We start from the raw sequence: 26,505 nt of genomic DNA on the forward strand, positions 1-26,505 counted from the left end.
CAGTGCAAAAGTGAAGGACGAATGTTTCATCTTAGTAGTCGTATATATTCCCGGTCCGAGTGCGAACGGCGTGCGTTAATCATTCTTCTCTTGGCATACTTTGGTTTCTGTTTTGGGATTAATTAAGGTAATTATTTCCATGGAGTGCTGCGGTGTTTTACGTTTAGAAATTAAGTCAGGAATGCTTAGAAAATGGTGCGACTAAAGAGAAAAGTTATGCAGTCCATAGTATCAGTAGAGCTTCCTTTGCTCGAGATTATTGCATGCTCATGAGCATATATATATATATATATATATATATATATATATATATATATATATATATATATATATATATATATATATATATATATATATATATATATATATATATATATACTGCTGATGAGATTCTGAGAGAGATATCTACAAAAGTTTTCTAAATTTGTACTCTGGAGTTCAGACATTTTGAGAACATACCACTATTTCTTTACCAGTGGGTTGAGTCAAGGGTGAAATAAGGGAACAATACGACAGCCGATGCTTTTATGTTACTTACACTTCTAGACCTAAGTTCGAGGTATATAAGATATAAGAAAAATAATGAGATAAATAAGTTATGAAGAGCACTAGCCTTAATGCCAGGTAATATTATTTATGTAAAAGATACATCACCATGAAAAAATCACGTAGAGTGAAAAATCAGTGAACTGACTAATCCACTCATTTCTGAGAAACATTACTAACAAGTATGATTAGACAACCGTCGATTCATCATTCCCTCTCTCGTGTCACACACACATCTTACAGCTTTCCATCTTTCCTTTACCTTTCCACCTGAAGAGTGAGTGAGAGAAAGGAAGGAAGATGTCCCTAGCAAGCGGCCACGAAGCTCACGACCTGGAAGGAGATGAGTTCGAGAGACTGACGAGGAATTTTCCGCCCTACAGGACAGGTCTCGTTCGCTTGTCTCCGGGAGGGTGGGTCTTCCCCAAACAGTATCGTAAATACGCCGACCACCTCTACAATTTCGAAGTGGGTGGATCTATATACTTTGTTTATTGTTTCCTACAAGTTTTTTTCGTCTGTTTTTAAGATCTATTATTATCAGTGATTTGTTTTTAATGTTTTCTGATTTCTGGGTGATTTTAAAGATGATGATATGTACGGTAGTACAACTGTAGCCTATTCACTCCCACTCGCTCGAAAGACTAAGAGTGACAGTTCTTAGGACTTAATATTAGTCTTTTACAAAAGGCATAAATGAACTTTAACACTTCTTATATATTTAGCCAATAATAAGTACACTTTTATTTACAAATATACGCATCTAATATCATTGTTTACATGTCTGTAAGCGTACTTTTCACGTCAAAAACTACGGCGATATTCGAGTAGCTTTCAGCTGCCCCAAAACTATTTTTCACGAATGTGAAAAGTTGTTAAAAAAAAAATTCCTGAAAACAGCGTTCCCTTGTTTCTTCGACAACAGGTCAGACCAACCGACGTCTTCCTCGTCACGTACCCAAAAGTGGGCACGACCTGGACCCAGGAGATCCTATGGACGATGATATTCAACCCGGATTTGGATAACCCGAAGCAGGAGGTGTCGCTGGAGAAGCGCTCGCCCTTCTTAGAGTGAGTAATCTTTTGATGGAGGAAGGATTGGAAGGTCTCTGATAAAGTGAGGAGTCTTTTAAGGAGTGAGGGAAACCTCGTGTTGAGGAGTCTTTTATGGAGTAAGGAAAACTCTGATAAATTAGGGAGTCGTTTATGGAGTAGAAGGAAACTTATGCCGAAGTTTCTTCGGCGCAATCGAGTTTTCTGTGCATCGTATAATCAAGGCACCCGAAAATAGATCTATCTTTAGGTCTCGGTGTAATGCTGTATGAGCCGTGGCACATGAAACTTTAACCGCGGCCCGGTGGTTGCCTGGCCTATATCGTTGCCAGACGCACAATTATGGCTAAATTTAACCTTAAATAAAATGAAAACCACTGAGGCTAGAGGGCTGCAATTTGGTATGTTTGATGATTGGAGGGTGGATGATCAGCATACCAATTTGTATCCCTCTAGCCTCAGTAGTTCTTAAGATCTGAGGGTGGACAGAAAAAGTGATGACGGACAGACAAAGCCGGCACGATAGTTTTCTTTTCAGAATACTAAAAGTCTTTCTCAATGTGGTAAGAAAAACTTTTTGATAAAGTAAATATTCTTTTAGCTTGTATATCCAATAATAATAATAATAATAATAATAATTATTATTATTATTATTATTATTATTATTATTATTATTATTATTATTATTATTATTATTATTATTCACTTTCTTAGTGTGGACATGCTGTTCCCGGCCGAAACCACTCCCGAGACGGAGGAATTCATGAAGCCTGCTTTGGAGGAATTCAAGAAGCTGTGTCCTGGAAAGGATCCCAAGGATGGGATGTACTGGCAAATAGGAGCGGCCTGCAGGGATCGTCCTCGCATCCTGAAGTCACACCTGCCTCTGTCGCTGCTGCCTCCGTCGTTAGTGGATGTGGCAAAGGTATACTTCCTTTAGTTTCGTGATCTTTTGCGGTGAGCCGTGACAAAGGCATGAAGATTTTTTTCCCGGGAGTTTTGGGGTGTGCCGTTGCAAAGGTAAGAAGAAAAATGGTGATCTTTTGCGGTGAGCCGTGACAAAGGTATGAAGAGTTTTTCCCGGGGAGTTTTGGGGTGTACCGTTCCAAAGGTATGAAGAAAAATGGGAATAAATTGAATAAAGCACCGAGACAAGGGAAAATATACGTTGTCCCGTTTCTCCTCCAGGTAGTATACGTCATTCGTAATCCTGCTGACGTCATCACGTCCTACTGTCATCACTGCTCCCTCTTCACCGAGATGAAGTTCACAGGGACCGTAGAAGAGTTTGCCGAACTCTTCCTCAACGACGATGGTAAGAAGAAGAAGAAGAGGAAACTTTTGTTTATCTATTGATTTGATTGCCAAAGAAGCCTTGTATCCTTGACATAGACCCTTCTTATTATCTCGTATTCGACACACTTTGACTTTTCTCCATTCAAAGTATTCCTGTTTATACTCGTCCTCCATAGAGACCTCATAGGTCCCAGAGATTGTCCTTAGGATTAAATTTTGTGTTCCAGTTCCTGTTCTAATACTCCATTAAAGGGACTAGATTCTCTATTACTCCTTCTTCTATTGGAGGTCTATTGAAGCTTCATTAGTTTCTATTTCCTCTTCCGTCAGTGGTCTATTGGCCCTATAAATTTTGTATTCAAATTCTAATACCGACCCTTTAAAGCAAATAGATTCTCTATTTCTCCTTCTTCTATTGGAGGTATATTGAAGCTTCAATACTTTCTATTTCCTCTTCCATCAGTGTTCTATTGGTCCTGTAAATTTTGTATTCAAACTCTAATACCGACCCTTTAAAGCGAACAGAGTCTCTATTTCTCCTTTTTCTATTTGGGATCTATGAGATCTATTAAAGCTTCTATTCTTTCTATTTCCTCTCCCATCAGTGTTCTATTGGCCCTAAAAATTTTGTATTCAAATTCTAATACCGACCCTTTAAAGTGAATAGATTCTCTGTTTCTCCCTCTTCTACTGGAAATCTATGAGATCTATTAAAGCTTCTATTCTTTCTATTTCCTCTCCCATCAGTGTTCTATTGGCCCTATAAATTTTGTATTCAAATTCTAATACCGACCCTTTAAAGCGAATAGATTCTCTGTTTCTCCCTCTTCTACTGGAAATCTATGAGATCTATTAAAGCTTCTATTCTTTCTATTTCCTCTCCCATCAGTGGTCTATTGGCCCTATAAATTTTGTATTCAAATTCTAATACCGACCTTTAAAGCGAATAGATTCTCTATTTCTCCTTTTTCTATTGGAGGTCCATGAGATCTACTAAAACTTCTATTCTTTCTATTTCCTCCCCCATCAGTGGTCTATTCGCCCTACTGGCTCCACGTCAAAGAGGCCTGGGAGAAGAGGTCCCACCCCAACATGCACATCCTACGCTTCGAGGACATGAAATCTGACGTCACGAAGGAACTACGAAAACTCAACGACTTCCTGGGGACCAAACTCAACGAGAAGCAGCTGGAGAACGTGAGTGGGATAGAAAAAAGCTCAGTCGTTCGACTGGGAGGTGAAACTGGATGCCTCTGAAAAGGTTGCTTGCAAAATTTTATGTCAGCACATTTTAAGTTGAGTCGTAAGGTATCAGATTCTCTCCTGTAGTTTCATTATTATTATTATTATTATTATTATTATTATTATTATTATTATTATTATTATTATTATTATTATTATTATTATTATTATTATTAAACGTGTATACCTGATACTTTGTAATAATACGAGGCAAATGACTGCTAATGAAGACGTGGGACTTTGCAGTAAAAAACCGCGTGTTTACAGAGAAATGTTATATCATCTTTTGTAGTGAAACAAGTGGTCATAGACCGAAGAAATGGTCTAGTTGTATAAACAGAAACTTGACAGTTACAATTTTCAATCAGCAAAACTTTATAAGTCACTAACATCAAATTTATTCTACTGAATAAAAGCAGTGGAGTTGAAAAGCCTCTGCTTTGCAACGACTCTTAGATGAAGTACTACTACTGTCAAGCTCAGTTCAGTTTCTATGGAGAGGTCTTGGCTATGTAACGGCACCTCAGTTTGCGTATATTTACGTTACAGTTCCAAACATCGAATTGAATTTTCACTTTATTCATTATTTTAATCTACATGTGATGCGATATTTCCATCTCTGTCTTCTCAAGGTCTTTTCTAAATGTCTTCTTCTTCTGGTTATTCCAATTTAATCCCGATTTTCAGGTGAAGAAACACACAACCTTCGACGCCATGAAGAATAGAACTACGATATTCGATTTTGACATAACCGAGAAATCGCCTTTCGTCGACCCTGAGGTTCTGAAGAAAGATGGAGGATTCTTTAGACAAGGTATGAGAAGGAGCTCTCTCTCTCTCTCTCTCTCTCTCTCTCTCTCTCTCTCTCTCTCTCTCTCTCTCTCTCTCTCTCTCTCTACAGTTCTTTAAAAATTATGTGAATCAACCATGTCTACTTCCTGTCGTTTGTTTACCCTTATAACTTTACTTCAGCTAACAATCGTTTCCAACTTTATTTTGCAAAAAAATAATTTCAAGATTTTTTCACCAGTCTCTGTAGATTCTCTCCACTATCACCAACAAGCGCTGCAGCATCTGTAAACAATTTAAGGCATTTTCACCAGTTTCTGTAGAATCTCTTCACTATCACCAACAAACACTGCAGCAGCTGTAAGCTTCAACAACCCCTATTCCTTGCAAGACACTTTTAATGATCACACATAATTCAAATGGATCTCTCATCACGCCAGCTGTTAAAATATTAAATATATTTAATCTCTTCACCTTTCGTCTCAATTTCAGGAACGACTGGAGACGGGAAGAAGAAGCTAAGCCCAGAAATGCTGAAACGTCTGAAGGAATGGTGCGGAAAGCGCTTCGATTTTGGCCTGACTTTCGATTAAAACCAAACCTCTCTCTCTCTCTCTCTCTCTCTCTCTCTCTCTCTCTCTCTCTCTCTCTCTCTCTCTCTCTCTCTCTCTCTCTCTCTCTTCTTTCTGGCGTGCAAATCAAGCACCAATCCGTGCAAAACCAAGCCGATTGTTTCATGAAGCACAGAGGAAGATGAGAGAGAATTCTACCACAGTCCAAATCAGAATGGTCCTGCAGAATACCAAAAGAAGTCTACATAGAAGCCAAATACATTCTCAGATGGAGAGAGGGAGTAAGGGAGATTTGAGGAGGTTTTCAGAAACTGTTTGTTTTTTACATAGGAGTTCTTCATCAGACTTTAGTTTTCTAACGAGTCACTTGCTTGGTAAATGGGTAATCCTTTATGATTCAGGTTTTGTATGGTTAATAGATAATCCTTTATAATTCAGGTTTTGTATTGTTGAAAGGTAATCCTTTATAACTCAGGCCTTGTATTGTAAATAGGTAATCCTTTATAATTCAGGTTTTGTATTGTAAACAAATAACCCTTTATAATTCAGGTTCTGTACTGTAAATTGGTGATCCTTTACAATTCAGGTTCTGTATTATCACTGGATAACCTTTATAATTTAGGTTTTGTATTGTAAAATGGGTAATCCTTTATAATTTAGGTTTTGTATTGTAAATGGGTGATCCTTTGTGATTCAGGTTTTGTATTGTAAATAGGTAATCCTTTATAATTCAGGTTCTGTACTGTAAATTGGTGATCCTTTACAATTCAGGTTCTGTATTATCACTGGGTAACCTTTATAATTTAGGTTTTGTATTGTAAATGGGTAATCCTTTATAATTTAGGTTTTGTATTGTAAATGGGTGATCCTTTGTGATTCAGGTTTTGTATTGTAAATAGGTAATCCTTTATAATTCAGGTTCTGTACTGTAAATTGGTGATCCTTTACAATTCAGGTTCTGTATTATCACTGGGTAACCTTTATAATTTAGGTTTTGTATTGTAAATGGGTAATCCTTTATAATTTAGGTTTTGTATTGTAAATGGGTGATCCTTTGTGATTCAGGTTTTGTATTGTAAATAGGTAATCCTTTATAATTCAGGTTCTGTACTGTAAATTGGTGATCCTTTACAATTCAGGTTCTGTATTATCACTGGGTAACCTTTATAATTTAGGTTTTTGTATTGTAAATGGGTAATCCTTTATAATTTAGGTTTTGTATTGTAAATGGGTGATCCTTTGTGATTCAGGTTTTGTATTGTAAATAGGTAATCCTTTATAATTCAGGTTCTGTACTGTAAATTGGTGATCCTTTACAATTCAGGTTCTGTATTATCACTGGGTAACCTTTATAATTTAGGTTTTGTATTGTAAATGGGTAATCCTTTATAATTTAGGTTTTGTATTGTAAATGGGTGATCCTTTGTGATTCAGGTTTTGTATTATAAATAGGTAATCCTTTATAATTCAGGTTCTGTACTGTAAATTGGTGATCCTTTACAATTCAGGTTCTGTATTATAACTGGGTAACCTTTATAATTTAGGTTAATCCTTTATAATTTAGGTTTTGTATTGTAAATGGGTGATCCTTTGTGATTCAGGTTTTGTATTGTAAATAGGTAATCCTTTATAATTCAGGTTCTGTACTGTAAATTGGTGATCCTTTACAATTCAGGTTCTGTATTGTAAATGGGTTATCATTTATAATTTAGGTTTTGTATTGTAAATGGGTAATCCTTTATAATTCTGGTTCTGTATTGTAAATGGGTAACCCTTTATAATTCAGGTTTTGTATGGTAAACAGGTAATCCTCTATAATTCAGGTTTTGTTTGGAAGTAGCAAAGCCATCGTGTGTTTAATGAATCTTCCACTATTCACAAAAGCACTTGCAACTGATGAACTAATTCCCTAATTCACTAATTAATTATTAACTTTCTCTTATACTTGACTCACCTTACCTAGTCATCAACATGTCTTCCACAAGGCAAGATTTACCAAGAAGCCAATTCAGTATCGTTATTGCTCGAGTTTTCGTTGTTCTCTGAACTTTGACCTTGAAAAAAATCAAAGGACAAAGGTCAAGCCACCCTTACTGATCTCTTTTCACCTCAGGAAGCTTCACTATTTCTTCAAGATTCATTTTCGTTCATCATTCCTCTGGCATTAGAGACAAACTTTCTTCAGACTGTCCATCTTGTTAGATTCTTCACAACAAGGGAAAAATATGGTTTAATTCAACGGACATATTTCGTAATTAATTTCACCAACATTAAAAAAACAAATACTGACTTCGGTATTTTCTTTGACCTATTGATTGTGCGTTTTTAGTCTATTTCATTCTTGCAATTATCTCTTAATCAGGTAAACATCCTTTTTTTTTTAATATCTCTTCTCTAAAACCCTTTTCTTTATGCCTATCTACAAGACTTCTGTATTTGGCCTGTCTATTCCATGCCTTTTTTTAAAATGAATATTTATAGTCACGCACTGTTTGAAATAAGGCTTGGTTTACACATTCCTAAAGCTCTGCATTCTATTTTCTTTGCTTCAAAATTTGCACCTTCGAAATTTACAGGCGTTTCGAAGAATAATCGTTTTCTTTTTGAATTTCCCTAGTTTCAGCTGACCTTTCTCTACGTTATTTGATTTACATAACGTTCTGTTATTTGGGTTTTTTCATATATACAAACATTTACGTCTCTTTATTACACAGATGCCAAACATGCAAAAACTAGACAAAAAACTTTATCAACTGAGGCGCCGTTATATGGGCAAAGCCTCAACTCTGAAAGTAAACCTGAGCAGGAAACGTCAAATTTAAAGAAATGATGCAAGAGTGTAACAGTGAAAATCACGGAAAGAGAAAAAAGGACAACATTGTGCTGATTAGCAGAGCTTAATAGAACACTCGAAAGCTATATAACAGAAAAAATCAAAGGGAGGAGGAAGTTAATACTTATATTGTGAAGAAGTAATTGAAAACTTAGAGCATTTCTTACTTTATTGGGAAACATTCAATTATATCAGGAACAGATTTAAACAACAGCCAGATTTGGAAGATAAGGATAAACTAATATATAACATCATATTGTTCATTCAAGTGTCTAAAGAGGCTAATGAAAATATGAAAGATTAGTCAACAACAAATGGCACCAAAGAGAACATAATACCGTACTAAATAAACAAAAACAAAGAGAAATTAAAACTAACAAGGTGCCGTTCCAAAGCTAACCTCCATTAATACTACTACTACCCCCCTGGTCGCCAAAGCTCGGAAGATCATCCGCCGTATGTAAACAAGTTACAAAACCTGCAACGCCTCGTTACTTAATCGCTCACCACATGATTCCTCTTATATTCACGTCATGCAAAACGTATTCGTAAAACGAGACGTATGAAATTATACAACTGTAATGTTACGGTAACTTTCATCTATAACCAAAGCCAACGGTCTTCGCAGTTAAAAATGGTTAGTGATTTAGATTAGATCCAATCAACTTACCTTCTGTTGCTGGTGTTAATCTTAATGGGTTCCTAGGATTGTGCAAAACATTTGGTCGTCTGTGGTGCTAATTTAAGGCTTTGGCTCGTTATTGGGTGCTAAGGTTTAGATGGAACATTAATCTGTGCTTCGTATAGCTTAAGTGTGATGTCATCTAGCCCAGGCTAACCGTGGTAGGCATCGTATATTTACAATATATATATCTATATACATATATACAGTATATATATACATATGTATGTATATTACCCTGGTAGGCCTCATATATATATATCTATATTATACATAAATACAGTATATATATATATATATATATATATATATATATATATATATATATATATATATATATATATATATATATATATATATATATATATATATATATATATATATATATAGACATCACTTTTTTGATAGTTTTTTGACTGAACAGCATTGAAAAGACTATATGGTACAGTATAGGTAAGATAATTTTAGAAATATGCTCTCTTATGTTTATAAGAGTTTATAATTTTGCGTTCATCCCCAAGGGCCTGATACTTAGTATAGCATCCTGCATAGCTTTTCTGTAGATTTGTCCTTATATGTATATATAGGTAAAACTTCAGACTGCTGCTGCCACTGACTGGAATATTCACTGGCTTATTTTGTGTTTTTTTATATGTTAGGATATTTTGTTTATTTTTACATTCATCCCTAATGTGATGGTGGTGGGAAATGGTGGTGGGGGTGATGGTGTGGAATTCAGGTATTTGTGGCACACGAGAGTGGTCAGATGTCAACTGAGAGGTTTACTTCCTTACACCTGACCCAGAGGTCTGTAAATCATTAAATGAAATATAAGTGTGCATTCCTATCATATCCTACCCTAACCTGACTTATGGTAGGGTTGTACCTAAATAGGGGAATTTGTCCCTCCTTGACCCCAACCTGTCTTGATCTATCGCACCATAAATCAGAGAAACAATATTTGTTTTACCATGGTTATTTGTTGTCCTCTTTCCTCTCTTGCGACAGTCTTCACTGGGTAGTGTTAAAGCTGTCTTACTTTGGGATTTCTTTGGTTGATGCCTTTTCTGCAGACTTCACTGACTAGTGTTAAAGCTGTCTTACTTTGGGATTTCTTTGGTTGGTGATTGTTTTGTTTTTTATTACCCTTGGCACGCTCATGATGGATGTTGTTTGAAGTAGATGCATAGGTTCTGAACATTCTAGGTTTATTGGGAAAGATAGTATTGTTGGTGTATGCCCCCCTTTAATGTGGATCCCACACTCTTGGTCTTTTGCAGGGGTTGAGTCAGCAGTCCTGATTTGCTTTGTGCTGGCTGGTTGTCTTTGCAGTGGAAGTACTAAGGGAAAAAGCACAGGAAGGTCAAGGAGCGTTCACCAGTTTCTTTGGGATGGAACACATCCGTTTGATGCCACTGAACCTTTTCGACTTTTTCATCCTGGATGCTCCTACCACTTTTGTTTCTGTTTTCTCATTTTCCCCTGCCTTCCTGGACAAAGGGGCTTTTGTGCACGGTTTTCCAGTGCTTGCCCTCTGACTGTAATTGTCATGTGTGCATGCAGGTGTCTCCCCATGTGAGTCTCCTGTGTGTGCTTGTGGTCTGTCACTGCCTGCTCCTGCTTTTGCCGGCAGTGTCATGTATGTTGATAGGGTCTTTGGAGTACCTGAAGATGATACGGTCAACCCTCGTTATTCTGGGTGATCCTTCATTCTCTTTGTTTTTGGACTGAGCTTTGGCTAAGGGGTCTATTGCATATCTTTCTGCTGTTCATGCTTAGAAGATCAACCTTCTTGACTGCCCCATCACCTTTGTGATTCATGTTGAAGAAATCCCTACAGTTCTGGTTTCTGCAAGTGCATGATAGCTCTTCTAGGTCTTTAACTACTTTTGCTTAGGCTATTATTAGGCAAGTGGTTCAGATCATTCGCAATCTGTTCCGATGTCTTCAGTTTGGGTTCTAAGATTGACTGCTGTCATTCTGGTTGTTATCAATCACTTACGCAGGCTGGTGGGTCTTTTGCCTCCCCTCAGTAAGAGGATCCCTCACGGTCTGTTGAGGGTTGTTTTTCTACAGAATCCAGACAGGCTGAGTTGAAGAGGTGCTTTTGTGAGACTGTTGGGGTCATCTTTGATCACAGTGACTGACCATGGTGCCTTCATCAAACTTGAACTTGTCAGTCAAACAAATTTACGGTAAGCCCCAAAAGTAAGGTTAACAGAACATTCTAATCTGTGGATCAGGAAGCTCCTTGTTCTCCAGCTGATATAATGAGCTACTTCCCCCATCTCTAAGGTTCTAGCTGAGGTTCTACATGTTGGAGGGCAGTAAAGCTACTCTCTTAAGGCTGACTCGGCAATCTGCATGCTGACAAACGATCTTCCCTTAGAGAGAGTCCAAGCAGAAGGTACCTCCTTGACTGCAGTAGCGACAGGAATGAGGAATTCAGTTGATGTGGTCTCCTTCCAGGTAGCATCCTGGCCTGACTTATAGTTGAGCATAAGGTAAACCATGGTCCTTATAAAACAGTTCAATAAATACAGATCTTTTATTTACTGGGAGCACCTTCCTCCCATCTTATCTGATTGGGGATAAGTGAAGAACTTACTGTATGTGACATGGGTTTTCCCAAAGTAGTTGGAGGTCTCTTCAGACCCATTCACAGTTTCACTCAAGTAGTTACGGTAATCAACATCCTACCATTCCATCCTCATTGTGTGATAAGGCATAAGGAACCAAATTAGAGGCTTGCATTGATGAAACAAAAATGATTTTAAATTCTTACCTGTGAAAATTTAGTCTTATGAATAATAATGGTGATTTGGTAATAAGTGATGTTTGAAGATTTTTCAAGATGTTGAGGAAGCAATACACTAATTGTAGATACTGAAGTTATGCTAGTATATTTCTCATGAGTACAGTAGTGTGGTAAAGTAGTTTGATTCTTATTTGAAATGCTGAGTACCCTGCCTTGTTTTTATTACGTAACTTAATATTTTTAACCATTGTGCTTGTTTTTAGATGCAGAACTTTGGTAGGATACCGAGGTCTTCTGGTTTTCGGGTGTCTGCGAGGAGATTTTCCCAGCTCGGTCATTATTTGAGAACAAAGGGTCTTCAAGAGCTACAAAGCACGCCCAGCCATTACCAGCTTTCTCGGAGTTTACATTCAGTGTTTCAAGTGAAGTGTAATTTGTGTGGGAAAGTATCAAGTGTGTTAAAAGCCAGAACCTATGTTTGCCAGACTGGCGAGATTGGAAGTGAAGATGAAGGCATGATGAGTGATGGGGAAATTGATTTTGAAGAAGGTTTACTGTTAGACAAAGGACAGCTCGAACTTGTCCGGACTAATCTGCATCTTAATTCCAGTGACAGAGTTGTGAAGAGTTTAGCGGAGGCTGCCAGTTTACATGAAGTATTTTCCATAGTAGAAAACCAAAATGAGCACATAACAGCAACACAAATATGTCAGGCAGTTGTAACCCTGTGGGATTTACAAAAAGTGTATGGGAGGTTTGGGTGCGATTTTCCCAATTTTAAAAGTGTAAAGTATTCCGACTTCCTTAATGGTATAGTTCAGCATCCAGCTTTTATCAGACTACTTTCTCGTTTAGAAACTATTGCTGATGACCTAGAAAACGATGCAGTGTCATGTTTACTCTTGTATCTCTTTAGATTGGGAATAGATGACTCTTCAGCAGTGATGCAAAAACTGCTTTTGTTGTGTACAAGAAATATTGATGACTTCGGTCTTAGAGCATTGTCCAGGTTGAGTGTTTACTTGCGAAATCAAGGCATCAGAGGATACTACTTGCAGTCAAAGATTGTGAGCCTGGCTGAGAGAAAGTTGAAGACAGTGTCGACCCCTGAAGATCTGAAATTGATTACTATATGTTTAAACAGCACATCAAGGTTACTTTCAGAATCTCTTTTCGGTGAATATGAAACCTTGCTGCAGAAATTTGTCATAGAAGGAAAGCTAGATAAGAGTGAACCTAGATTGTTGCTGAAGTTCCTCAGATTTTTAACTCAGAAAGAATGGGTAAAGAAACCAGATAGCTTGCAGCGACAGGTAATGCTTCATCTGTCGAGTAAGATACACACGATGAATGGAGTGGAGATAGTAGCGTTGAGTAATTACTTTCAGAATATTATTGAACCGAGGGCGGTGCTTTACAAAATCCGAGAACGTGTCAGGAACTTGATGTCGCTCAGTCAGCCTTTCCATAAGAAAGCCAGGTTAATGCTGTGCATGGCCCCTTTTACCACCTACGAAGATCGTTCGAGCTTTGAAGAGATCATCGTGGAAAATCTGGAGGAAGATGACTTATTTGATATGATCCCTGCCATTTTTAAATGCTTGAGAAGTATGAAGACCTCAAATTTTAAGTTATGCAATGCATTTTGGCAGAAGGCATTAGTTGCTGTGGAAAGAGAAGTGACGAAAATTGAAGGGCAGTTCCTCGGAATGGAAGAGATTATACGCCGGAGAGTTTATCAGCGATACATGTACTTTAACAACAATCTTGGTGGAACATACAGGCACAATGCTTTAGAAAAGACAATGAAGGATTTATTCGTAGAAGATTTAAGAGGCCAGTGTGGACTGATTCCTCACAAAGTTGCACGCATGTCATCTTTTCTGATTGGTTATTGTGGCGTAAATGGTATTCCTGAAGACATACTAGATAAAATTTTGTCTAATTCGCAACAGTTCTCCCTTTTAGATATTATAAATTTATCTAGGGGAATCCAGATAAGCTTAGCTTTCCACCACAAGAATGTTCGAAGGTCTTATACAGAGCAGATTACAAGCCTCTGTCATGTCCTTAACAGTTGCACCGAGAGACATTTAAAGGTAAGTACTCGCATTTTAGTAAATGCTTATTGTTAACGTCTAATTGCATTTTCCTTGGAGGGTAGTTAACTGATAAAAAACACACAGTTAATAACACTTGAACTTGTTGTTAGTTATGTTTTGTTGCTGCTCTGCTGTTCATATTACGTTAGTTTTCAAACATATTCTAGATATATAGATTTACCTATTCACAATCATGTAATCTTTATTATAAGAAGTGGTTGCCTTAAGGACACTATTGACATTCCAGAAAGTGGAGTCCCTGGGGTTAATTTGTGACCTCACCCGAGCTTTTCTTAATCGAGGGGGATCTTCGAGGACGTTTCTTTTTGACGCGCTAGTGGATGCACACATTCCACTCTTGGGAGAGCTTAATTCGCGTGTCATAAGAGACATCTCGAGTAATTTTCAGAGAACGAAATACAGCTCACCAAAGGTAAGTGCTGTACAGGGAACCCCCCGTATTCGCGGGGGATGCATCCCACACCCCGCTAATAGGTCAAACTGCGAATGCTTAAAACCCCCTCTAAAAACACTTAGAACTGCCCAGTTTGATAGCTTAAAACCAAGAAAACAGTGTAAAATACCTGAGTATTTTAATAGTTTTATCACAAAAAGTGCATTTATTCATGAAAAACTATATGAAAAATAGAGTAATTAGTGAATATTTCAGTAAAATACCGCTGAATGGGCGAATTTTTCCGCGACGATGGCTAGATATGTTCCACAGAGAAACCCGCGAATGCGTGAGTCCGCGAACCATGAGAACGTGAATACGGGGGGTTTGCTGTACATTGTTTTTGGATCTCTGAATCCAAATAATGTACGAACATTGGTTTATTTGTGCTGAATACCTAGAGAATTAGTTTATCATATTACTTCAATAGACAAAATAATTCGTGGGGTATTCTCACAAGTGAGTACATCTCAACACTGTGTAAAAAGTACAGTATTTTATAACATATCCTGAAATTATACCTTCCCTTTTTTCCACAGATATTTGAAGCAGTGTCAGAGTATGTGATCGAAAACCAAGACTATATGCTGGCAGTAACAGTTGAAAGATATTTAACATGCATCTATAGCCTTGGTTATCACCCAGAATCTTATGACAGATTTTTTTCAGCTTGTGTTCACATTTTAAATCAGTAAGTTTAAGTGTTGCATATTTTTTCTCTGTTATGGTTGAGATTCAGAAAAGTAGTGTATTTGTGCATTAATATTTTGGTGGGAAAAACATATGGTTGCTAATGGATAAAATTAAGGGTATGGCGTACTGAAATTTACTTTTGAGATGGAATACAACATGTAACCAAGTACAAGTCATGCATTAAAATCAGTATACTATATTGTTATTGTTAAAGTGGATATTAGTGTTCTTAGTTTTATATGAAAAGTAGATTTCTGTACAACAAACAACCCTCTTATTTTACGTGAGTCCTAAGGCTAGTTCAATGTGGGTATTCAAGATGTGATTGCCTACTCAAAACAAGAGAAGCCATGATTCAAGTTGGGCAAGGGTTTACACTTACCCTAACCGTTTATTTCCAGCCTCAGTTAGAACACTAAAAAAAGTTTATTTGAATCTCTGATTATTGAAAATTGGGATGATTTCAATATAAATCAGTACAGTGAGAAATGGGACTCCAATAATGATGCATTGTAAAGACTCATTGTACCTACATCAATAAGCTGATTATGTGCGAAGGTAGAACACTTGATGATGTCTGGCTTCTTTACACAAGGTCACCGTACCATTTTTACCTTTTCTTTTGTAAGGAATACATTTAGTGGTAATTGCTTATGACTTAAACATAAACTAGCCTGCCATTAGTAATGATTTAAGGGTCACTGATGCCTGTTAACCCCCCCAAAAAAATCACACACGCAAAAACACTGTAAAACAGAAAACCTAAAGTTATCTAAGCAAAAGTTAGTGTTCTTCCCCAGAAACAAACATGAAATAGTCACAACAATCAGGAAAGGAAAGGGATGAAAGAGTGAGGCCAAGAAATTAGGCAATCTTTGAAAATTAGTGTGAAAATGTTTGGTGATTTCTCTTGAACAGATTAATGTGTCCCATGGGAAGAGTCAGCATTTGTGTACAGGTAATCTCAGAAAGACTGTTTCCTGTGTTTGTAGAAGATGGAGTAAAGCATATTTGGTCGTGGCCATTTTGACACATGTTGCTGTAAATATGAATATATTTTCATATTGCACCACTTCAAGAATTTTGTCGTTTTATATTCTCAGAAAAACAATTTTATACATTTCAAAATTCAAGTTCAGCTTGTTTTCTGCCACTAACATTAAAGGAAACTTCCCCCCTCTGCCAACACACCAAGAAGCCAGTTCCTGAAATGTTCTTTTAATCGGGTCAAAATTGCAGGTCTTATGAAGAAAATTTCTAGAGCAAGTGTCCATGATTTTGTTGACCACTAAATTAGACTGATTATAAGTATACGGTGGGTTTATCTTGAAACACATAAACTTTCCTGAAGATTAAATAACCCCTTAATTTTATTCATAAATGATGTAATATCAATCTGGAAGTACATTTTATGTTTTAATTCAGTGAAGCTGAAGGTTTTTAAATTTAAAGGGTTACTTTTATTTTTATATAATGAATTTCCTATCCTTTAAAGTAATCAGAAGTTGGGTAAACCTGCAATAAAAATTACAGTAAAATCATTTTAAACGGCAAATGCTAGGGTAGCATATAATTGGCACATTTCAGCCTGAGGAGAAAAGATGAGAAAATATTTCCAAAATTATAGATAGATAACACTTCAGTACAAATATGCATATATACTATTTTAATGTATGTGTTGTTAAAATTTTCAGAGATAGGAGCAGTCTGTCTGGTTTGAGCATTTTGGAAATGAGCTTGGCACTATGTATGTATGGCTATGTTAACACTGAGATTCTTCAGAGTATCTTCAATATTTCATTTCTCGACAAGTTAGACGAAGAAATCTCTGCCTGCTATTCCAAGGTATTGTATGCATTTTTAATGTTTGCTTTGTTGGATAAACCTGAGTTTTATTTTTAAATAAGGTTTTATTACAAAAATGAAAAATTTGTGGCCTTTTGTAAATGAGGAAGAGACACTGGATTAAGTACTTTTATACTGTATTTAACTCCTTTAGGGTACTTATCCATACCGAGTACGTCACACACTTATGGAGTTGAATCGTGCTGTTTGTATCGACCACCCAGAAGAAAAAATTCCGTGGTTTCACGAGAAGTACTGTAGAGAATTCTTAGAAACAGGTATGTTCGTGCTGCACTGTAACCAAAACAGCACTTTGGTATTCTTTCATGGGACTCAACATTATACAGGCAGTCCCCGGTTTAATGACGGGGTTCCGCTCTTTGGCGCCAAGGTCGTAACCCGGTAAATCGCCGTAAGCCGAACATCGCTGAAAATCGTCAAAAATCATAAGAAAACCTTACTTTTAATGCTCTGCGCATTGAAAACGATGTAAACTGCATTATTATTGAGTTTTACATCAAAAACCTTCAAATTATGATTATTCTGCCATTTTGGGGCCATATTTTCTTCCGGCCGGATCGGGCGTATTTAATGCCGGCCGTAACCCGAACATGCGCCGTGAAGCCAGGAAATAATTCTGATGAATATATTTGAAAAAGCCGCCGTGAACCTCGAACGCCGAAGCCGAACCGCCTGTGAAACCGGGACTGCCTGTAATTGATTTTCCTCTCTAACATATGGTTAATAATTTATGAGACAAGATCACCCGCTATAGTTCCTTGAATTAGCCTGCTGTCCCACTGTGAGATGTTTGAATGGTGAGTGGGGAGAATCATCTTACAATTTTCTAAAACTTTCATATATGTGGATTCCATACATCTGCATTATATTTTGATATGTTAGGGTTATTAATCTTATTGCAGATGTAGATGACTGTGAATTCAGTTAGTTTCATCCTGTTATCGGTTATATGCGGTTGTTGTCAGTACTATTTTTCATATGACTGTAACATATATGAACCATTTTTTGTTCTAACTTATAATTATAGAGGTAAACTTCGGTTGGCTTTACTTTAAAAACAAATTCCTTAAATACATATAACCGTAGTTAGGTTAAGTTTTTTTATATGAAATTGATTTTGCTGCAACTACAGATAAAAGCATTTGCCTTACTGCTTAATACTCTGTTAGTGTATGCAGCTGTAACTCTGGAACGGGACAACAGGAATTGAATTTTCTTATTTATTTCAGTTGCTGTTCCTAATAGCGTCTTCCATTCTGAAGTCCATCAAGCACTCTTTCAGTTAGTAGGAGGTCCAGAGGTGGTGAGAGCAAATGCTAAGACACCGTACTTTTATCTCCTAGGTAAGTTATTGTATTTGTACACAGTGAAGCTTTTACTTTAACTTTATACATATATTTTTTTTTAATTCAGGGACAGAACATTCAGAATATATAGAAATGATGAGGATATATGATCGTGGAAGGTAGTGTGGACTTCCTGCCAGGCGTGGGGTTGAACTCCATTTCTCTCTTCTGCATGTTTAATTGTTTTTAATCTAAAGTTGTTCGCATTTCTTTACAGACATGATGTTTTCCTATCATTTTGAAGTTTGCCTTCAGCGTATAGGTCATCAGTGCAGCAGTGTCTTTGTGTCTTATGTGTAAATCTTGGTCAGAAATTCAACAAATTAATATTGATTATGGACAGTGAATCCAAAGTCATTTAGAGGAAGAAATGCCTAAGGGTGTTTACCATGTTTTTCATCAGGTGTGACAGATCATACCAAAGTTAGCAAGTGACTCACCAAAATCCAGAATTCAACAGTCCTACCCTGTGGTACTCTGATAACAGGACCAAACTTTCAATAGCCATTTTATATAATTGCCTCCCCACTGAATAGATATTAGACTCTCATAATGCAATGTTTTGTTTATGTAAACCATTGCGTTATGCCAGTGTCAAACCTCTCTCTCCTACAGTTGAGTGCAGTACAACATGCATCATTCAAGAACAAAGTTTGAAACAGGAAGGATAAGGTATACGGTTGTAACTTCATTCAAAGGGCATCTTTCTTGTGAAAGTGTAAGACCTTAGTAAATTCTCAGTAGGCTTAAGTAAGGCATTAGTTCAGTTTCGATCATGAAACATGCTCAAGAAATGTGTATATATTTTTGAATTTAGCATGGTATCCGACATTTACAAAATTTTTTTTAGAAATTCAGGTTAAAATCAGTGGTCTTAGAACAAATTATTAACTTGTGTAATTGAGGAATGCCTACTCTTGTCAAATGAAGGGTGTTATAAATTGTTCCTCTTGTGTCAAACTGCATATTTTTATTTTTGTTTTTCATGGGTTTTTCTTTTAAAATATTATCCATGAATCATTGCAATAACCTTTCCCTCCATTTCTTGGATTGGTGTTCATCACCGCTCATATTGCATATGTTGATGAGTGCAAGAAGGTATTTCATCCATTGACACTATTCTTTATTTTAATGAAGCAGATTAAAAGTGTATTGTATTGAGCTGACAATTCAGTTTCAGAGTAAAATCCCAAAAATAAGAGAACTCATTGTATGACATTTTTCAGATTTTGAATTCCTGCTAGATGCAGAAAAGCTCCCTGTCCCTGTATCTGAGTACCATTCTGTTAGTAAGACTACCGGATCTGCGAAGACCAGACGAATTGAAAGTAATCCAGGATATAGACGGTAAGAGGGTATTTTCTTGCCGTACATCTTCACATTGGTTGTTTCGTGTTTATTAATATATTTTTTAAGGGTACATGTAGCTTCTTTATGGAGGTTCTGGCATTAGTGGAGTGGTCTTCAAATACACACATCCTCTAACTTGGAGGTGTGTTGCAATTACTGATTAATGCTCACAGGATTTCATCATGTGTTTCAAAGTTTGGTAGAAGAACGTTATGTACACCACAATACTCACAGAGCTATGAGATTAACAAAAGTTGTAGGTGAAATTGTGGGTAGGGGAGAAGTCATTCCTCTTGAAGACTATGGAAATACAGATAAATTTGTGTTGGCACGTTTGATATATTTTCCTTCGTTGTTTTACGGATATTGTTATGTTGCTATGAATTACCTCGTATACAGTTATTGTTATCAAGTTCAAGTTTTGAATAAACATGTGGCAAATCTCCTCGCTGCTGGGAGAAAGGGAGCTGGTGATTTTGGTTACGATATACAGTATGTACATACGCTACCGGGGTCTAAGCAATGTCAGGCAGGGCAGCCGATCGAGACTACGGTCTACCCCAAAGCCAAATCAAAGTCCTTCAAAAGAAGGCATTGTGCTTACCCCATACAAAAAATGGGAAAAAGCACATTAAAAGAAGAAGAAGAATTTACATTTTAGGCATATTAAGTAGGGCCTTTAAATTTTAGTATTGTTTTGCAAACTAATAGAATTTTATGTATATCATTACAATTTTCTTTGTAACTCACAACCATATTATAGAAGGCTGATTTCTACCATGTGTTTATAGATTGCAGTAGTGCTTCAACTTAGCCTTTTTTTTTTATTGGCTACATTACTACGATGCCTTTTTTCTATGATGCCTTTTTAGACATGATCTATTTTTAGATAAATCTTCCAGATTGAATGATGAGTGTAAATCACATTTTATTGCAGGGTAGAAATTAAGTGGAGTAACTATTACCTTTGTGGTAAAGAAAATATTCAAGTACTGGCTGTATTATAAGTTTCTCTTACCAGGTTTATGTTTTTCATCAGAAGGCCAGACTCTCAAAGTATATAATTTAAGGGGCTACTGTATTGGATGTTAGCCATATAGAAGTTAGATAAAACAGCAGTTCATAATTAGGAACTTGCACAAGTGTTCCCACAATGTGTTCATTTATTATTGTAAGGATTATAGAACAATATACAATATGTGAAAAGTGCTGTATTATTGAGGTATTTCTTTTTACAGGATAGCTGTTCTACTGCGTAATGAAGGTTGCTACTGTGTTAATAGTCGTCAGTTAATGGGTAGGCATCAGATGGAATGCCGACACTTGGAGATTATGGGTTACGAAGTAGTCGAAATTCCACATTTTATGTGGTATTCAATGGCACATGCAACAGTTGAAGACAGACTGCAATATCTCAGAACACTTATTTATCCATAGATTTTAATAGCCTTCTTAAATTCATGTATAAAACTTATAAAAATTTACTAAAGTTCTTTGTAAGAGAAAAATGCCCCGGTGATTTAGAATATATTTTAAAATGAAGATACCAAAACTGACTTACGGAATCGAGTGGTTTGCGATGTTAGCAGTTTGATATTAAAAATAAAACACTAGGACAAGATTTTGATGGGGTTTTTAATTGTAAAGTTGGTATTCCATGTTTTCTGTGTTGACTTTGTTATAAACAAATTGCATCAATCTCAGGTTTTAGTGTATAAGGGAATGCCGGTGGACTCTACAAATTCGGTAAGGTACCAAAGTACAGTATCTTCTTTTTTTGAAATTATACAAACCACCTCAAAATTGTATTGTTATAAAAGGAAGTAAACTGTACACATAAAAAAATACTTCATGCTATAAAATCTGGGGCCATTTGAGGTATAATGCAATACTCAGAGAGGTAAGCTAAAATGGCAGTTTTTCGAATTCTGTAATCTTCCACTAGCAGTTGTATTTAGGAACATCCTTACAGTTTGTGGATTCTACCTGTGTTATGTGTCATCTGCTCCGTGCAGTAGCACAAAGTACTAGATATTCTCACGAAGTACAGAACAAGCCTTTGCCCAATTTGAGCCGGCTACATTGGTACTTAAAGGATTAGGCTCTAGCAAGGCAATGGTTTGTAATGATGGAACGTAAAAATTGTTGAAAAAATTCTATACTTTTTGGAGCATTATTGTCTCTTAAGTTATTTGATTGGCTTGTTTTAATTCATGTTGAATGTAAGTAAAATTTTTGTCTCAAAATATTTTTTTAATTAAAATGTTAAAACATGCATTGTTTCTTATTGTAAATTACATTACAAGTTATGAAACCTCTTTTGCTGCTTTTACAGTCCATAAAATCTTGAATAAAGAAATGTATGGTCAGGGACATACCCCTCTCTCTTTTGAATATCTTGAAAAACTGGTCGGTATATGTATTTTATCTGATGGCTAATCAAGTGGGGCATAAAAAGCAAGCTACTATGAATAATTTTTTTACAAGTTTGTTTTCTTGTTTTCTTGTATGTCAAATGTAAGTATACTACATGTTACGGTAGTTGCAAAGGTATTGCACTGCTTCTATAATCACTTTATACAATATTTACTCAATGTAGAAAAGTAAAAAGGGATAATTTTGAGAATAAGCTAGATATAAAGGTTGTGAAATGAATTGGCAAACAGGTTTCTAGGGTAAACATAAAAATCTCACTTACAAGGTTGAAAGAAGATAGGTGAGAGAAGACCATAAAGTAACGGAAAAATATATGTAACACAAAATTGTACAAAAACAGTGGTGTGAATTACAGGAGAAGGGATGCTAGCATCTGCATTCACTTGGAACACAGTGACATTCAGCAATCTGATATGCTTAGTTTTGTTCTAGCAGAAATTGGCTATAATGCAGAACTACATAAGTTTGTAAAACATGAAGAACAGTATTTATAGCAACTTTGGGCCTCTGAAGTGCAAAGTTGAAATGCAGTGGACGAACTGCTCTAGCAACCAGAATCCAGACAAACTACCTTTCTCTTTTCTACAAAAATCTACAAATTTTATGGAACACAAAATATTATAGTGTTCCATGTATTATTGATATTAATAATCTTGACATTCACATATGAATAAAATATAATTTAAACGAAACTGTGTTGTTACTGATCATAAACAGAAATCATTTAAAGTTTATATCATATTAAGTTTTGGCAGTTTGATATTAATGTAAAAGGTAAAGTACAAATAAAATGAACCTGTCACTTGGCTAACATATGGGGGACATCATAATTATTAGGTTTTTACCTATAGCAACCACAGCCCTAAAATCAGAAGCCTCCATACATAATTGCATTTTACAGTTTCATGTTCTAAATGTTCCAGCCGTCCAGTATTTTATCTTGTTCTTTTCAGACTGTTTACCTAGGATGGATTCACATACCATAACATAACTCAGGCACTGCCTTCAGTCTGTGAAATTAAGAGTACTTAATATCACTTACAGTATACATGAACGATTCTTCACTACATGAGCATAAAACCTCACACAGGCCTAGGTTAGACAATACAATTAAGTTTTTTTGGTATGTTTGGGTATGCCTTGTGGCAGTTTTTATGTATCTAGCATCTACAGAGGCTCTTAACACTTTTACAGCCTTCATCATGACAGGAAAATGTATTCGAGTCCATAGAGAAAGTTTAAGTTTGTAGCAGATATCTATGCAAGGTTAAGAGCGTGAAGCTTGATAAAATTTGGACCATATCACATTACGCTCTGAGTACTTACATAGCAATTACGATTAAGTAACCATTTTCTTACAATGCCTACATAAAAAAGCTAAATGATGAACTGAAAATATAAGCCTTTATTTCATATCGGAATAGGGTAATATACGCAACCCTATAGGCAATAATAATGGAACATTTCTGTTGTCATAACGAATGTTTGTTTACATTTCTCATCATAATACCAAAGACAACCTTTCCTCAGGTCACAATATCTTGATCTCTTTATTTGCCTTGGTGTAACTCTTTGTAAGCCTCAGTATTGCCAAAGAATCCATTGGCGAAGGATCGGTGTTCTCACGCTGCATACTTTAAAATAGCAAACGGGAACAGGGAAGTGCCCTCACAACAGTGTGTTTTTCGTGCCTCGTTGTGACCGATTGCTCTCTTATTTTATAGAATTTAAGGACTGTAGGGAATCGACATGAAAGGACGGCACAAGTAAATAGGAGGTAAGTCCTGCCTAAGTTTCGTTTCTTGAATAACTATGCAGGATTTGCATAAGGAACTAGGAAGGGTAGTTCTTTATCTAGACGTCTCTAAGCCATTACTGTCGACATTAAATGTAAAGCTAAGTGTTTACACAGACTATTACTCGTAAAATGTAGGGATATTGTTTATGTATATACCGTAACAGTGTTCACATTAGCCTGTTTCATTTCACGATGAAGATAAAACTGTACTAGCTCACCGAGACATTGCTATAATGTACTGTACTTTCGTGCTAGAGATATAGTATTTCTGTGATCTTGCCATCATTCCCCATTTGTTTTACCTTAATGAGACAAATGTTTTAGAATGAATTTACATAGTTCCCATCCAGACTGTTTAGGAAATATAGGCCTTAGCTACATATATAACCATAACTTTCGATCTTCACTAAAAACTAACACTGCTTTTCTGAATTGAAATGTAATTTATGTACTGATTACTGTTACTTCTAGCGTTACATTATAAATAGAACCATATAATTTTGATGATCCATTTGTAGTATCAACTCAGTTGCATATTAGCAATGTTTTGCACGCGAACACGGAAAACAGCAAAATTATCATAAAACTCTTACTTTTAGAATTAGCGTGAACGTTTGGTTTCAAATAAAACTTTCTTGTAGGAACACTTAGACATTATAATGATTTTAATTATCACTGTTTGTAATATGAATGTTACATGGACGCTTCTGAATTTAAATAATGCACGAGATTACGTAAACTGTTTAACGAACAAATGAAGTTTGCTATTTTAGAAATTATAACTCTGCAGTTTTTTTATACATATTTCAACATTTGCCTGTACACCATGACAAATATTGACGATGGTGTACACCATGACAAATATTGACGATGGTAGAAATGAACATGTCTCAAATTAAGGCGGAAAAGTAAAAAGTAAACCAAACTGAATATTGAAAATAGAGTTTTGTTGTTTGTGATAAAACAAAAGACGACAGCTGGATCAGGCTTTTTTTTTTTGTTGATTGGTATAGGACAAAGATATATGGTAAATGAAATGGAAGGATCTCTGAGTGTCTTCTATATGCAGAAACAAAAAAAAATCATAGGTTTAATACCAGTCGAAAAATCTTACAAGAATGTACACTTGAAAATAACTGACATAGGAACAGAAATTCCCAGATTTGAGTGTTCTGAAATTAAAGAAAGCCTAGAAACTTCTAGAAAACAAACAGAGAATTCGTTTTCAAAATCAGAGGTAAAGAATACTTGTAAGCGCAAATGAAGTAAGACTTACTACAAGATTTCTTGCTTGTCAAATCATCTAACCTTAACACAAAAAATATTGAAGAGAATGATAATCATTAAAAAAACCTAGTGGAGAAGTCAATATATAATATTATATATACTCTGTCGGTGACCATACATCACGTAAAAAAAAACATTCACAAAGTTTAAAGGAGCTAGAATAAAAAAAAAAAAAGTGCAACTGACCATATATAGCAAGTTTAAGTTGAAATGTGGTCTGAAGAAAAATCAGTCAGTGAAGGGAAAACAACTGAAGTACTATAGCATATTGTAAACACTTAGACTATTATATTGCATTGAACGGAAACCTGGTTAAGTAGCGATATAAAGGATAAATAGAAAAAATAATAATTTTGACGCCAGTAAGTGTTACAGAGATATGAAAAAAAATCGGTATGGAATTGGTACTATTTCTACAGACAACTAGAAAATGTTAACCTAATGAGTGAACGACTGTAGATATGAAGGTTTTGAATATTTAATAATATGTCTTTTAAAGCATCGTATTTATGAATTTAGAAGTAAAATATTCATGTCTTAGATTTATATATCACTTCAAGTGTAACTATAGGGCTAACAGGAGTATAGAAGGTTATGAATTAATGAAGCCAGGATGCAACGCATATATAAACAAGGTCTCTTAGTGCAAGCCATCCATACTATATATTCAATATGTTTCAGGGGAAGGGAGGGCGGGGAGTAAAAAATACAAAACTATTAGATATTGAAAAAGAAACTGAAGACATGCGTACTAAAAAAAAAAAAACAGATATGGTTCACCTAGCTAAGTATTCCAGAAAAGTATAGACTATAACTAATAAATAGACCGACCGTCCCAGGAATTGAACGAGGGAACATTAATGTAAACATATTATATTTTCTATTCTCATGGGATTAAAATCAGAAAGGCTAAGTTTCCCATTTGTTCCAGTCATTCGGCGTCAAAATGTTATCTTACTGTTTAATTTCTGTGTAAATTTGAAAGAAGATAACCAACTGCATGGTGGGATTAAGACTAACATTGATATTACTGTGGGATAATGAAGTCTGGATTTTCTTTTATTCTAGTTATGTATTGATGAGTGTAGCAGGTTTCTCATTGACGTTCTTAGATGGCAACTAAAAAAAAAACCATCGACAGTATTGCAAATTCTGCAAATTTGTCACTAAAATGACTTCAGGTAAAGTTTTTATTGACTAAATTAGCTACTTTTGCTCGAAATTATATATAAATTTTTGTATTAGAAATGTTCAATATTTTTTACGGTTATCTAACTCTTATTTGTTTAAAAGATCATTGTGAATATTTATTAAATTATCAGGTTTTTTTGAAGAACGCTAATAAGGTTTTTTTTTTTTATAAAGTTTACAAGCATTTAATCTCAAGTCAAAGTCATAAATC

At 35.7% G+C, this 26,505-nt stretch overlaps 2 protein-coding genes across 5 annotated transcripts; both read left to right on the forward strand.

Annotated features, from left to right (window-relative positions):
* Positions 1-7,787, forward strand: LOC136841429 (sulfotransferase 1E1-like). Of its 4 annotated transcripts, none has more exons than XM_067108357.1 (9): positions 1-127; positions 823-1,014; positions 1,472-1,617; positions 2,314-2,524; positions 2,788-2,914; positions 3,926-4,092; positions 4,825-4,951; positions 5,419-6,673; positions 6,712-7,787. In XM_067108357.1, the coding sequence occupies exons 2-8, from the start codon at positions 847-849 to the stop codon at positions 5,517-5,519; spliced, it is 1,047 nt and encodes a 348-aa protein (XP_066964458.1). In that variant the 5' UTR covers positions 1-127; positions 823-846; the 3' UTR covers positions 5,520-6,673; positions 6,712-7,787. The 4 variants fall into 4 exon arrangements, with proteins under 4 accessions (XP_066964458.1, XP_066964459.1, XP_066964461.1 ...); XM_067108358.1 differs by having other exon boundaries at positions 5,419-6,084; positions 6,490-7,787; XM_067108360.1 differs by having other exon boundaries at positions 45-126; positions 826-1,014.
* A 965-nt stretch (positions 7,788-8,752) lies between these two features.
* LOC136841430 (FAST kinase domain-containing protein 1, mitochondrial) lies at positions 8,753-21,857 on the forward strand. Its single transcript, XM_067108361.1, has 9 exons — positions 8,753-8,968; positions 12,035-13,870; positions 14,121-14,306; positions 14,867-15,018; positions 16,715-16,865; positions 17,020-17,143; positions 18,116-18,229; positions 19,459-19,579; positions 20,821-21,857. The coding sequence occupies exons 1-9, from the start codon at positions 8,894-8,896 to the stop codon at positions 21,017-21,019; spliced, it is 2,958 nt and encodes a 985-aa protein (XP_066964462.1). The 5' UTR covers positions 8,753-8,893; the 3' UTR covers positions 21,020-21,857.
* The last annotated feature ends 4,648 nt before the right edge of the window (positions 21,858-26,505 follow it).

This window comes from Macrobrachium rosenbergii, chromosome 9 (assembly GCF_040412425.1).
Source record: "Macrobrachium rosenbergii isolate ZJJX-2024 chromosome 9, ASM4041242v1, whole genome shotgun sequence".
Lineage (NCBI taxonomy): Eukaryota > Metazoa > Arthropoda > Malacostraca > Decapoda > Palaemonidae > Macrobrachium > Macrobrachium rosenbergii.

Bases quoted from the DNA above. Each gene is read 5' to 3' on its own strand.
- LOC136841430 (XM_067108361.1), top strand. From the start codon at position 8,894: ATGAAATTATACAACTGTAATGTTACGGTAACTTTCATCTATAACCAA. The intron at 15,019-16,714 runs GTAAGTTTAAGT...TAAAATTTTCAG, and splicing joins TGTGTTCACATTTTAAATCA to AGATAGGAGCAGTCTGTCTG. The intron at 18,230-19,458 runs GTAAGTTATTGT...GACATTTTTCAG, and splicing joins ACCGTACTTTTATCTCCTAG to ATTTTGAATTCCTGCTAGAT.
- LOC136841429 (XM_067108357.1), top strand. From the start codon at position 847: ATGTCCCTAGCAAGCGGCCACGAAGCTCACGACCTGGAAGGAGATGAG. The intron at 2,915-3,925 runs GTAAGAAGAAGA...CTCCCCCATCAG, and splicing joins ACTCTTCCTCAACGACGATG to TGGTCTATTCGCCCTACTGG. The intron at 4,093-4,824 runs GTGAGTGGGATA...CCCGATTTTCAG, and splicing joins ACGAGAAGCAGCTGGAGAAC to GTGAAGAAACACACAACCTT.